The 16,033-nt window shown below is 43.5% G+C and overlaps 1 protein-coding gene across 1 annotated transcript in view; it reads right to left on the bottom strand.

The window, feature by feature from the left end:
- Window positions 1-1,068: 1,068 nt before the first annotated feature.
- LOC106591949 (guanine nucleotide-binding protein G(I)/G(S)/G(O) subunit gamma-13) overlaps window positions 1,069-16,033 on the bottom strand; it is an 83,121-nt gene continuing 68,156 nt past the window's right edge. The window contains exons 2-3 of the mRNA XM_045690476.1: window positions 4,427-4,524; window positions 1,069-1,806 (exon numbers count right to left, since the gene is read on the bottom strand). Coding sequence (XP_045546432.1) covers window positions 1,701-1,806; window positions 4,427-4,524 — 204 coding nt within the window. The 3' untranslated portion in view covers window positions 1,069-1,700. The remainder of the gene's footprint in view (window positions 1,807-4,426; window positions 4,525-16,033) is intronic.

Below are 16,033 nucleotides of genomic sequence, written 5' to 3' on the forward strand. Positions count from 1 at the left end.
AGGTATTTGAAAATCGCTCCACTGGATTACACTAGCTGTTGCGTAGGTGGGATGAATTCGTCCCGCCTAGCCCAGAGAGGTTAATGGTGTGTATTAGACTCTGAAACCAGGTTACGGGGCAGTCTGGGGGATGATATTACTGTCTCAGTCCCTGGGGGGGAGACACGGGGCAGTCTGGGGGCTGATATTACTGTCTCAGTCCCCGGGGGGGAGACACGGGGCAGTCTGGGGGCTGATATTACTGTCTCAGTCCCCGGGGGGAGACACGGGGCAGTCTGGGGGCTGATATTACTTTCTCAGTCCCCGGGGGGGAGACACGGGGCAGTCTGGGGGCTGATATTACTGTCTCAGTCCCCGGGGGGGAGACACGGGGCAGTCTGGGGGCTGATATTACTGTCTCAGTCCCCGGGGGGGAGACACGGGGCAGTCAGGGGGCTGATATTACTGTCTCAGTCCCCGGGGGGGAGACACGGGGCAGTCTGGGGGCTGATATCACTGTCTCAGTCCCCGGGGGGGAGACACGGGGCAGTCTGGGGGCTGATATTACTGTCTCAGTCCCCGGGGTGGAGACACGGGGCAGTCTGGGGGCTGATATTACTGTCTCAGTCCCCGGGGGGGAGACACGGGGCAGTCGGAACCACCCATGGGGACGGCGGTTGGCAACAGTGACGTGTGGTTCCGTTTCAACGAGGGCGTGTCCAACGCCGTGCGATGCAACGTCTACATCAGAGAACTGCTATAACACACACACACACACACCGTACACACACACACACACCGTACACACACACACACACACACACACACACACACACCGTACACACACACCGTACACACACACACACACACACACACACAGTACACACACACACACACCGTACACACACACACCGTACACACACACACACACACACACACACACACACACACACACACACACACACACACACACACACACACACACACACACACACACACACACACTGTACACACACACACCGTACACAAACACACTTACCGTACACACACACGTTAGAGTGTTAGTATGTAAATAGCCAAGAGTCAATCTGTCAAACCACCTCTTTATTATGTTTGATTGACAATGGAAAAAGCCTATAAAAACATTTGTATTCTGATTGACAGTGGGGGGAAAACGCCAATAAAAAGTGTGATTTTAGTTAACAACAAACTTCTATCTGTTTCTTTTAACAAAGGAAGGGAGCTACTTTCAATGCAGGACATGCTGCTCACAGGAAGGAAGGGGACTACTTTCAATGCAGGACATGCTGCTCACAGGAAGGAAGGGGACTACTTTCAATGCAGGACATGCTGCTCACAGGAAGGAAGGGAGCTACATCCAATGCAGGACATGCTGCTCACAGGAAGGAAGGGGAGTACTTTCAATGCAGGACATTCTGCTCACAGGAAGGAAGGGGACTACTTTCAATGCAAGACATGCTGCTCACGGGAAGGAAGGGAGCTACTTTCAATGCAGGACATGCTGCTCACAGGAAGGAAGGGGGCAACTTTCAATGCAGGACATGCTGCTCACAGGAAGGAAGGGGACTACTTTCAATGCAGGACATTCTGCTCACAGGAAGGAAGGGGACTATTTTCAACTAAAACCATAGACATGGATGTACAAATAAATAGGACGGGATAACTTGGTGTGTGTGTGTGTGTATCCGTGTGTGCGTCCGTTAGAGGATCACACATTTGCCTTTCTCCACCCAGGGGTTGGCCCTCATCAGCTCTGGGTTCAGGAACGGGTCGTCACACACACACCCCTCGATCCATTTCACCAGCCTGCCGAGAGAACACACACACACACACAAACACACACACACACACCCCGTTAGACCACACCCCGTTAGACCAAACCCCTGTTAGACCACACCCCTGTTAGACCACACCCCTCGATCCACTGGGATTCAATCCGATCTCAGGTTGAGGTTGTAGGTGTTATTTTAAAGGTTCTGATTGGGCCGACAGCGTTTACCGTGAATAGGATCTCCCCAAACGCGGAAACATTTGCCTTTAAAAACCCACGATGGGTTTGAATCCCAGACGTAGACAAGGTTGCTATATTGAATCCCGGACTTAGACAAGGTTGCTAGTTTGAATCCCGGACTAAGACAAGGTTGCTAGATTGAATCCCGGACTTAGACAAGGTTGCTAGTTTGAATCCTAGACGTAGACAAGGTTGCTAGATTGAATCCCAGACTTAGACAAAGGTTGCTAGATTGAATGCCGGACGTCGACAAGGTTGCTAGTTTGAATCCCGGACGTAGACAAGGTTGCTAGATTGAATCCCGGACGTCGACAAGGTTGCTAGTTTGAATCCCGGGAGTAGACAAGGTTGCTAGGTTGAATCCTAGACTTCGACAAGGTTGCTAGATTGAATCCCAGACTTCGACAAGGTTGCTAGTTTGAATCCCGGGCGTCGACAAGATTGCTAGATTGAATCCCGGGCGTCGACAAGGTTGCTAGATTGAATCCCGGAATTCGACAAGGTTGCTAGATTGAATCACGGACTTAGACAAGGTTGCTAGATTGAATCCCGGACGTCGACAAGGTTGCTAGATTGAATGCCGGACGTCGACAAGGTTGCTAGTTTGAATCCTAGACGTAGACAAGGTTGCTAGATTGAATCCCGGCCGTCGACAAGGTTGCTAGTTTGAATCCCAGACGTAGACAAGGTTGCTAGATTGAATCCCAGACTTAGACAAAGGTTGCTAGATTGAATGCTGGACGTCGACAAGGTTGCTAGTTTGAATCCCGGACGTCGACAAGGTTGCTAGATTGAATGCCGGACGTCGACAAGGTTGCTAGTTTGAATCCCGGACGTCGACAAGGTTGCTAGTTTGAATCCCGGGCGTAGACAAGGTTGCTAGATTGAATCCCAGACTTAGACAAGGTTGCTAGATTGAATCCCGGACTTCGAAAAAGTTGCTAGATTGAATCCCGGACTTCGACAAGGTTGCTAGTTTGAATCCCGGGCGTCGACAAGATTGCTAGATTGAATCCCGGGCGTCGACAAGGTTGCTAGATTGAATCCCGGAATTCGACAAGGTTGCTAGATTGAATCCCGGACTTAGATAAGGTTGCTAGATTGAATCCCGGGCGTCGACAAGGTTGCTAGATTGAATCCCGGGCGTCGACAAGGTTGCTAGATTGAATCCCAGACTTAGACAAGGTTGCTAGATTGAATCCCGGGTGGCGACAAGGTTGCTAGATTGAATCCCGGGCGTCGACAAGGTTGCTAGATTGAATCCCGGAATTCGACAAGGTTGCATCCCGGACTTAGACAAGGTTGCTAGATTGAATCCCGGGCGTCGACAAGGTTGCTAGATTGAATCCCGGGCGTCGACAAGGTTGCTAGATTGAATCCCGGACTTCGACAAGGTTGCTAGATTGAATCCCGGACTTCGACAAGGTTGCTAGTTTGAATCCCGGGCATCGACAAGGTTGCTAGATTGAATCCCGGGCGTCGACAAGGTTGCTAGATTGAATCCCGGGCGTCGACAAGGTTGCTAGATTGAATCCCAGACTTAGACAAGGTTGCTAGATTGAATCCCGGACTTAGACAAGGTTGCTAGATTGAATCCCGGACTTAGACAAGGTTGCTAGTTTGAAACCTAGATGAGACTTTTGTTTTTACAACCTGACCCAACAATCCGATCTATTCACATTTCAATGTTTCTGACCGAACAGCTTTAAATATGTCAACCAAATTGCAACAGCCTAGTGGTTAGAGCACCGGGCCGGTCAACGAAAGGTCGCTGGTTTGAATACCGGAGCGGAACAAGCTGAACAATCTGTTGATGTGACCTTGAGCAAGGCATTTAAACCCACAATGATTTCCAGGGAGGGACATATTACTATGGCTGGCCATTTAAACCAACACATTACACTGCACCTATCACACTACTATGGCTGACCCTGTAAAACAACACCTGTCATAATACAGGGGTAGAGACCAGAGGGACACTGGGGGTAGAGACCAAAAGGACACTGGGGGTAGAGACCAGAAGGATACTGGGGTAGAGACCAGAAGGATACTGGGGGTAGAGACCAGAAGGACACTGGGGTAGAGACCAGAAGGATACTGGGGGTAGAGACCAGAAGGACACTGGGGTAGAGACCAGAAGGACACTGGGGGTAGAGACCAGAAGGACACTGGAGGTAGAGACCAGAAGGACACTGGGGGTAGAGACCAGAAGGACACTGGGGGTACAGAACAGAAGGCCACTGGGGGTAGAGACCAGAAGGACACTGGGGGTAGAGACCAGAAGGACACTGGGGGTAGAGACCAGAAGGACACTGGGGGTAGAGACCAGAAGCACACTGGGGGTAGAGACCAGAAGGACACTGGGGGTAGAGACCAGAGGGACACTGGGGTAGAGACCAGAAGGACACAACCTACTCAGTAACAGTGATGGATGATTTCTCTCTGTTGATGGCCAGCTGGTACTGAAGACTCTCCACCTCTCTCTTCATCTGGGGAAGGTCCAGGTCCTCCATCTGCTCCCATGACATAATACACACATTACATAATACACACGTTACATAATACACACATCACATTATACACATATTACATTATACACACATTACATAATACACACGTTACATAATACACACGTTACATAATACACACGTTACATTATACACACATAACATAATACACACGTTACATAATACACACGTTACATAATACACACGTTACATTATACACTCATTACATTATACACACGTTACATAATACACACATTACATAATACACACGTTACATAATACACACGTTACATTATACACACATTACATAATACACACGTTACATAATACACACATTACATAATACACACGTTACATAATACACACGTTACATTATACACACATTACAGAATACACACGTTACATAATACACACGTTACATAATACACACATTACATTATACACACATTACATAATTCACATATTACATAATTCACACATTACATAATTCACACATTACGTTATACACATGTTACATTATACACATGTTACATTATACACACGTTACATAATACACATGTTACATTATTCACACATTACATAATACACACATTACATAATACACACATTACATAATACACACATTACATAATACACACATTACATAATACACACATTACATAATACACACGTTACATAATACACACGTTACACTATACACACATTACAGAATACACACATTACATAATACACATGTTACATTATTCACACGTTACATAATACACCCGTTTCATAATACACACATTACATTATACACACGTTACATAATACACACATTATTGTGACATATCAAATACCAGACATATCTATACAGTCTACACTCTGCTACCAGACATATCTATACAGACTACACTCTGCTACCAGACATATCTATACAGACTACACTCTGCTACCAGACATATCTATACAGTCTACACTCTGCTACCAGACATATCTATACAGACTACACTCTGCTACCAGACATATCTATACAGACTACACTCTGCTACCAGTCTACACTCTGCTACCAGACATATCTATACAGTCTACACTCTGCTACCAGACATATCTATACAGTCTACACTCTGCTACCAGACATATCTATACAGACTTCACCCTGCTACCAGACATATCTATACAGACTACACCCTGCTACCAGACATATCTATACAGTCTACACTCTGCTACCAGACATATCTATACAGTCTACACTCTGCTACCAGACATATCTATACAGACTACACTCTGCTACCAGACATATCTATACAGTCTCCACTCTGCTACCAGTCTACACTCTGCTACCAGACATATCTATACAGTCTACACTCTGCTACCAGACATATCTATACAGTCTACACTCTGCTACCAGACATATCTATACAGTCTACACTCTGCTACCAGACATATCTATACAGTCTACACTCTGCTACCAGTCTCCACTCTGCTACCAGACATATCTATACAGTCTCCACTCTGCTACCAGTCTACACTCTGCTACCAGACATATCTATACAGACAAAACTCTGCTACCAGACATATCTATACAGTCTACACTCTGCTACCAGACATATCAATACAGACTACACTCTGCTACCAGTCTACACTCTGCTACCAGACATATCTATACAGACTACACTCTGCTACCAGACATATCTATACAGTCTCCACTCTGCTACCAGTCTACACTCTGCTACCAGACATATCTATACAGTCTACACTCTGCTACCAGACATATCTATACAGTCTACACTCTGCTACCAGACATATCTATACAGTCTACACTCTGCTACCAGTCTCCACTCTGCTACCAGACATATCTATACAGTCTCCACTCTGCTACCAGTCTACACTCTGCTACCAGACATATCTATACAGACAAAACTCTGCTACCAGACATATCAATACAGACTACACTCTGCTACCAGTCTACACTCTGCTACCAGACATATCTATACAGTCTACACTCTGCTACCAGACATATCTATACAGACTACACTCTGCTACCAGACATATCTATACAGACTACACTCTGCTACCAGACATATCTATACAGTCTCCACTCTGCTAACAGACATATCTATACAGACTACACTCTGCTACCAGACATATCTATACAGACTACACTCTGCTACCAGACATATCTATACAGTCTACACTCTGCTACCAGACATATCTATACAGACTACACCCTGCTACCAGACATATCTATACAGACTACACTCTGCTACCAGACATATCTATACAGTCTACACTCTGCTACCAGACATATCTATACAGACTACACCATGCTACCAGACATATCTATACAGACTACACTCTGCTACCAGACATATCTATACAGTCTACACTCTGCTACCAGACATATATATACAGACTACACTCTGCTACCAGACACATCTATACAGTCTACACTCTGCTACCAGACATATCTATACAGACTACACCCTGCTACCAGACATATCTATACAGTCTACACTCTGCTACCAGTCATATCAATACAGTCTCCTATATGACCAGAACGTACGTACGTGTGTGTGTGTGTGTGGGTGTGTTTGTGTGTGTGTGTGTGTGTGTGTGTGTGTGTGTGTGTGTGTGTGTGTGTGTGTGTGTGTGTGTGTGTGTGTGTGTGTGGTGTGTGTGTGTGTGTGTGTGTGTGTGTGTGTGTGTGACTGATGAAACTGGGTCATGTGCCTTTATTTAGGTAATTTATTTAGGTAATTTAGCTGAGCAACAGTAACAGATATATTATATATATTATTATATTATTATATATAACAGATATATATTATATTATATTATTACATATTACAGATCTTTTTTTCTAATCTGCCCTATTTTTTATTATTAAATAAGCCGATAATCTCATCCTGCCCGGAAAAATAAAAACACATTATCTCGATCAAACAAACAGAGACACCACACCGTTAAACCCTGAGTGTTTATCTAGAGAATAGAAACGGCATCTATATCCAGAGATGTTATTATGCTTATATAATACACGTTATTAAACGGTATAAACGTTACCCGGTGCTCTATTAGCCTTAATGATGTAGACGGTATAAACGTTACCCGGTGCTCTATTAGCCTTAATGATGTAGACGGTATAAACGTTACCCGGTGCTCTATTAGCCTTAATGATGTAGACGGTATAAACGTTACCCGGTGCTCTATTAGCCTTAATGATGTAGATGGTATAAACGTTACCCGGTGCTCTATTAGCCTTAATGATGTAGACGGTATAAACGTTACCCGGTGCTCTATTACCCTTAATGATGTAGACGGTATAAACGTTACCCGGTGCTCTATTAGCCTTAATGATGTAGACGGTATAAACGTTACCCGGTGCTCTATTAGCCTTAATGATGTAGACGGTATAAACGTTACCCGGTGCTCTATTAGCCTTAATGATGTAGACGGTATAAACGTTACCCGGTGCTCTATTAGCCTTAATGATGTAGACTGTATGGACGTTACCCGGTGCTCTATTAGCCTTAATGATGTAGACGGTATAAACATTACCCGGGGGCTCTATTAGCCTTAATGATGTAGAAGGTATAAACGTAACCCGGTGCTCTATTAGCCTTAATGATGTAGACGGTATAAACGTTACCCGGTGCTCTATTAGCCTTAATAATGATGTAGACGGTATAAACGTTACCCGGTGCTCTATTAGCCTTAATGATGTAGACGGTATAAATGTTACCCGGTGCTCTATTAGCCTTAATGATGTAGACGGTATAAACGTAACCCGGTGCTCTATTAGCCTTAATGATGTAGACGGTATAAACGTAACCCGGTGCTCTATTAGCCTTAATGATGTAGACGGTATAAACGTTACCCGGTGCTCTATTAGCCTTAATGATGTAGACGTATAAACGTTACCCGGTGCTCTATTAGCCTTAATGATGTAGACGGTATAAACGTTACCCGGTGCTCTATTAGCCTTAATGATGTAGACGGTATAAACGTTACCCGGTGCTCTATTAGCCTTAATGATGTAGACGGTATAAACGTTACCCGGTGCTCTATTAGCCTTAATGATGTAGACGGTATAAACGTTACCCGGTGCTCTATTAGCCTTAATGATGTAGACTGTATGGACGTTACCCGGTGCTCTATTAGCCTTAATGATGTAGACGGTATAAACATTACCCGGGGGCTCTATTAGCCTTAATGATGTAGAAGGTATAAACGTAACCCGGTGCTCTATTAGCCTTAATGATGTAGACGGTATAAACGCGTTACCCGGTGCTCTATTAGCCTTAATGATGTAGACGGTATAAACGTTACCCGGTGCTCTATTAGCCTTAATGATGTAGACGGTATAAACGTTACCCGGTGCTCTATTAGCCTTAATGATGTAGACGGTATAAACATTACCCGGGGGCTCTATTAGCCTTAATGATGTAGAAGGTATAAACGTAACCCGGTGCTCTATTAGCCTTAATGATGTAGACGGTATAAACGTTACCCGGTGCTCTATTAGCCTTAATGATGTAGACGGTATAAACGTTACCCGGTGCTCTATTAGCCTTAATGATGTAGACGGTATAAACGTTACCCGGTGCTCTATTAGCCTTAATGATGTAGACGGTATAAACGTAACCCGGTGCTCTATTAGCCTTAATGATGTAGACGGTATAAACGTAACCCGGTGCTCTATTAGCCTTAATGATGTAGACGGTATAAACGTTACCCGGTGCTCTATTAGCCTTAATGATGTAGACGTATAAACGTTACCCGGTGCTCTATTAGCCTTAATGATGTAGACGGTATAAACGTTACCCGGTGCTCTATTAGCCTTAATGATGTAGACGGTATAAACGTTACCCGGTGCTCTATTAGCCTTAATGATGTAGACTGTATGGACGTTACCCGGTGCTCTATTAGCCTTAATGATGTAGACGGTATAAACATTACCCGGGGCTCTATTAGCCTTAATGATGTAGAAGGTATAAACGTAACCCGGTGCTCTATTAGTCTTAATGATGTAGACGGTATAAACGTTACCCGGTGCTCTATTAGCCTTAATGATGTAGACGGTATAAACGTTACCCGGTGCTCTATTAGCCTTAATGATGTAGACGGTATAAACGTTACCCGGTGCTCTATTAGCCTTAATGATGTAGACGGTATAAACGTAACCCGGTGCTCTATTAGCCTTAATGATGTAGACGGTATAAACGTAACCCGGTGCTCTATTAGCCTTAATGATGTAGACGGTATAAACGTTACCCGGTGCTCTATTAGCCTTAATGATGTAGACGTATAAACGTTACCCGGTGCTCTATTAGCCTTAATGATGTAGACGGTATAAACGTTACCCTGTGCTCTATTAGCCTTAATGATGTAGACGGTATAAACGTTACCCGGTGCTCTATTAGCCTTAATGATGTAGACGTATAAACGTTACCCGGTGCTCTATTAGCCTTAATGATGTAGACGGTATAAACGTTACCCGGTGCTCTATTAGCCTTAATGATGTAGACTGTATGGACGTTACCCGGTGCTCTATTAGCCTTAATGATGTAGACGGTATAAACATTACCCGGGGGCTCTATTAGCCTTAATGATGTAGAAGGTATAAACGTAACCCGGTGCTCTATTAGCCTTAATGATGTAGACGGTATAAACGTTACCCGGTGCTCTATTAGCCTTAATGATGTAGACGGTATAAACGTTACCCGGTGCTCTATTAGCCTTAATGATGTAGACGGTATAAACGTTACCCGGTGCTCTATTAGCCTTAATGATGTAGACGTATAAACGTTACCCGGTGCTCTATTAGCCTTAATGATGTAGACGGTATAAACGTTACCCGGTGCTCTATTAGCCTTAATGATGTAGACGGTATAAACGTTACCCGGTGCTCTATTAGCCTTAATGATGTAGACGGTATAAACGTTACCCGGTGCTCTATTAGCCTTAATGATGTAGACTGTATGGACGTTACCCGGTGCTCTATTAGCCTTAATGATGTAGACGGTATAAACATTACCCGGGGGCTCTATTAGCCTTAATGATGTAGAAGGTATAAACGTAACCCGGTGCTCTATTAGCCTTAATGATGTAGACGGTATAAACGTTACCCGGTGCTCTATTAGCCTTAATGATGTAGACGGTATAAACGTTACCCGGTGCTCTATTAGCCTTAATGATGTAGACGGTATAAACATTACCCGGGGGCTCTATTAGCCTTAATGATGTAGAAGGTATAAACGTAACCCGGTGCTCTATTAGCCTTAATGATGTAGACGGTATAAAAGTTACCCGGTGCTCTATTAGCCTTAATGATGTAGACGGTATAAACGTTACCCGGTGCTCTATTAGCCTTAATGATGTAGACGGTATAAACGTTACCCGGTGCTCTATTAGCCTTAATGATGTAGACGGTATAAACGTAACCCGGTGCTCTATTAGCCTTAATGATGTAGACGGTATAAACGTAACCCGGTGCTCTATTAGCCTTAATGATGTAGACGGTATAAACGTTACCCGGTGCTCTATTAGCCTTAATGATGTAGACGTATAAACGTTACCCGGTGCTCTATTAGCCTTAATGATGTAGACGGTATAAACGTTACCCGGTGCTCTATTAGCCTTAATGATGTAGACGGTATAAACGTTACCCGGTGCTCTATTAGCCTTAATGATGTAGACTGTATGGACGTTACCCGGTGCTCTATTAGCCTTAATGATGTAGACGGTATAAACATTACCCGGGGGCTCTATTAGCCTTAATGATGTAGAAGGTATAAACGTAACCCGGTGCTCTATTAGCCTTAATGATGTAGACGGTATAAACGTTACCCGGTGCTCTATTAGCCTTAATGATGTAGACGGTATAAACGTTACCCGGTGCTCTATTAGCCTTAATGATGTAGACGGTATAAACGTTACCCGGTGCTCTATTAGCCTTAATGATGTAGACGGTATAAACGTAACCCGGTGCTCTATTAGCCTTAATGATGTAGACGGTATAAACGTAACCCGGTGCTCTATTAGCCTTAATGATGTAGACGGTATAAACGTTACCCGGTGCTCTATTAGCCTTAATGATGTAGACGTATAAACGTTACCCGGTGCTCTATTAGCCTTAATGATGTAGACGGTATAAACGTTACCCTGTGCTCTATTAGCCTTAATGATGTAGATGGTATAAACGTTACCCGGTGCTCTATTAGCCTTAATGATGTAGACGGTATAAACGTTACCCGGTGCTCTATTAGCCTTAATGATGTAGACTGTATGGACGTTACCCGGTGCTCTATTAGCCTTAATGATGTAGACGGTATAAACATTACCCGGGGGCTCTATTAGCCTTAATGATGTAGAAGGTATAAACGTAACCCGGTGCTCTATTAGCCTTAATGATGTAGACGGTATAAACGTTACCCGGTGCTCTATTAGCCTTAATGATGTAGACGGTATAAACGTTACCCGGTGCTCTATTAGCCTTAATGATGTAGACGGTATAAACGTTACCCGGTGCTCTATTAGCCTTAATGATGTAGACGGTATAAACGTAACCCGGGGGCTCTATTAGCCTTAATGATGTAGAAGGTATAAACGTAACCCGGTGCTCTATTAGCCTTAATGATGTAGACGGTATAAACGTTACCCGGTGCTCTATTAGCCTTAATGATGTAGACGGTATAAACGTTACCCGGTGCTCTATTAGCCTTAATGATGTAGACGGTATAAACTTTACCCGGTGCTCTATTAGCCTTAATGATGTAGAAGGTATAAACGTAACCCGGTGCTCTATTAGCCTTAATGATGTAGACGGTATAAACGTTACCCAGTGCTCTATTAGCCTTAATGATGTAGACGGTATAAATGTTACCCGGTGCTCTATTAGCCTTAATGATGTAGACGGTATAAACGCGTTACCCGGTGCTCTATAAGCCTTAATGATGTAGACGGTATAAACGTTACCCGGTGCTCTATTAGCCTTAATGATGTAGACGGTATAAACCTTACCCGGTGCTCTATTAGCCTTAATGATGTAGACGGTATAAACCTTACCCGGTGCTCTATTAGCCTTAATGATGTAGACGGTATAAACGTTACCCGGTGCTCTATTAGCCTTAATGATGTAGACGGTATAAACGTTACCCGGTGCTCTATTAGCCTTAATGATGTAGACTGTATGGGCGTTACCCGGTGCTCTATTAGCCTTAATGATGTAGACGGTATAAACATTACCCGGGGGCTCTATTAGCCTTAATGATGTAGAAGGTATAAACGTAACCCGGTGCTCTATTAGTCTTAATGATGTAGACGGTATAAACGTTACCCGGTGCTCTATTAGCCTTAATGATGTAGACGGTATAAACGTTACCCGGTGCTCTATTAGCCTTAATGATGTAGACGGTATAAACGTTACCCGGTGCTCTATTAGCCTTAATGATGTAGATGGTATAAACGTAACCCGGTGCTCTATTAGCCTTAATGATGTAGACGGTATAAACGTAACCCGGTGCTCTATTAGCCTTAATGATGTAGACGGTATAAACGTTACCCGGTGCTCTATTAGCCTTAATGATGTAGACGTATAAACGTTACCCGGTGCTCTATTAGCCTTAATGATGTAGACGGTATAAACGTTACCCTGTGCTCTATTAGCCTTAATGATGTAGACGGTATAAACGTTACCCGGTGCTCTATTAGCCTTAATGATGTAGACGTATAAACGTTACCCGGTGCTCTATTAGCCTTAATGATGTAGACGGTATAAACGTTACCCGGTGCTCTATTAGCCTTAATGATGTAGACTGTATGGACGTTACCCGGTGCTCTATTAGCCTTAATGATGTAGACGGTATAAACATTACCCGGGGGCTCTATTAGCCTTAATGATGTAGAAGGTATAAACGTAACCCGGTGCTCTATTAGCCTTAATGATGTAGACGGTATAAACGTTACCCGGTGCTCTATTAGCCTTAATGATGTAGACGGTATAAACGTTACCCGGTGCTCTATTAGCCTTAATGATGTAGACGGTATAAACGTTACCCGGTGCTCTATTAGCCTTAATGATGTAGACGTATAAACGTTACCCGGTGCTCTATTAGCCTTAATGATGTAGACGGTATAAACGTTACCCGGTGCTCTATTAGCCTTAATGATGTAGATGGTATAAACGTTACCCGGTGCTCTATTAGCCTTAATGATGTAGACGGTATAAACGTTACCCGGTGCTCTATTAGCCTTAATGATGTAGACTGTATGGACGTTACCCGGTGCTCTATTAGCCTTAATGATGTAGACGGTATAAACATTACCCGGGGGCTCTATTAGCCTTAATGATGTAGAAGGTATAAACGTAACCCGGTGCTCTATTAGCCTTAATGATGTAGACGGTATAAACGTTACCCGGTGCTCTATTAGCCTTAATGATGTAGACGGTATAAACGTTACCCGGTGCTCTATTAGCCTTAATGATGTAGACGGTATAAACGTTACCCGGTGCTCTATTAGCCTTAATGATGTAGACGGTATAAACATTACCCGGGGCTCTATTAGCCTTAATGATGTAGAAGGTATAAACGTAACCCGGTGCTCTATTAGCCTTAATGATGTAGACGGTATAAAAGTTACCCGGTGCTCTATTAGCCTTAATGATGTAGACGGTATAAACGTTACCCGGTGCTCTATTAGCCTTAATGATGTAGACGGTATAAACGTTACCCGGTGCTCTATTAGCCTTAATGATGTAGACGGTATAAACGTAACCCGGTGCTCTATTAGCCTTAATGATGTAGACGGTATAAACGTAACCCGGTGCTCTATTAGCCTTAATGATGTAGACGGTATAAACGTTACCCGGTGCTCTATTAGCCTTAATGATGTAGACGTATAAACGTTACCCGGTGCTCTATTAGCCTTAATGATGTAGACGGTATAAACGTTACCCGGTGCTCTATTAGCCTTAATGATGTAGACGGTATAAACGTTACCCGGTGCTCTATTAGCCTTAATGATGTAGACTGTATGGACGTTACCCGGTGCTCTATTAGCCTTAATGATGTAGACGGTATAAACATTACCCGGGGGCTCTATTAGCCTTAATGATGTAGAAGGTATAAACGTAACCCGGTGCTCTATTAGCCTTAATGATGTAGACGGTATAAACGTTACCCGGTGCTCTATTAGCCTTAATGATGTAGACGGTATAAACGTTACCCGGTGCTCTATTAGCCTTAATGATGTAGACGGTATAAACGTTACCCGGTGCTCTATTAGCCTTAATGATGTAGACGGTATAAACGTAACCCGGTGCTCTATTAGCCTTAATGATGTAGACGGTATAAACGTAACCCGGTGCTCTATTAGCCTTAATGATGTAGACGGTATAAACGTTACCCGGTGCTCTATTAGCCTTAATGATGTAGACGTATAAACGTTACCCGGTGCTCTATTAGCCTTAATGATGTAGACGGTATAAACGTTACCCTGTGCTCTATTAGCCTTAATGATGTAGATGGTATAAACGTTACCCGGTGCTCTATTAGCCTTAATGATGTAGACGGTATAAACGTTACCCGGTGCTCTATTAGCCTTAATGATGTAGACTGTATGGACGTTACCCGGTGCTCTATTAGCCTTAATGATGTAGACGGTATAAACATTACCCGGGGGCTCTATTAGCCTTAATGATGTAGAAGGTATAAACGTAACCCGGTGCTCTATTAGCCTTAATGATGTAGACGGTATAAACGTTACCCGGTGCTCTATTAGCCTTAATGATGTAGACGGTATAAACGTTACCCGGTGCTCTATTAGCCTTAATGATGTAGACGGTATAAACGTTACCCGGTGCTCTATTAGCCTTAATGATGTAGACGGTATAAACGTAACCCGGGGGCTCTATTAGCCTTAATGATGTAGAAGGTATAAACGTAACCCGGTGCTCTATTAGCCTTAATGATGTAGACGGTATAAACGTTACCCGGTGCTCTATTAGCCTTAATGATGTAGACGGTATAAACGTTACCCGGTGCTCTATTAGCCTTAATGATGTAGACGGTATAAACTTTACCCGGTGCTCTATTAGCCTTAATGATGTAGAAGGTATAAACGTAACCCGGTGCTCTATTAGCCTTAATGATGTAGACGGTATAAACGTTACCCAGTGCTCTATTAGCCTTAATGATGTAGACGGTATAAATGTTACCCGGTGCTCTATTAGCCTTAATGATGTAGACGGTATAAACGTTACCCGGTGCTCTATAAGCCTTAATGATGTAGACGGTATAAACGTTACCCGGTGCTCTATTAGCCTTAATGATGTAGACGGTATAAACCTTACCCGGTGCTCTATTAGCCTTAATGATGTAGACGGTATAAACCTTACCCGGTGCTCTATTAGCCTTAATGATGTAGACGGTATAAACGTTACCCGGTGCTCTATTAGCCTTAATGATGTAGACGGTATAAACGTTACCCGGTGCTCTATTAGCCTTAATGATGTAGACTGTATGGACGTTACCCG

Source organism: Salmo salar, chromosome ssa12, assembly GCF_905237065.1.
Source record: "Salmo salar chromosome ssa12, Ssal_v3.1, whole genome shotgun sequence".
Classification (NCBI taxonomy): domain Eukaryota; kingdom Metazoa; phylum Chordata; class Actinopteri; order Salmoniformes; family Salmonidae; genus Salmo; species Salmo salar.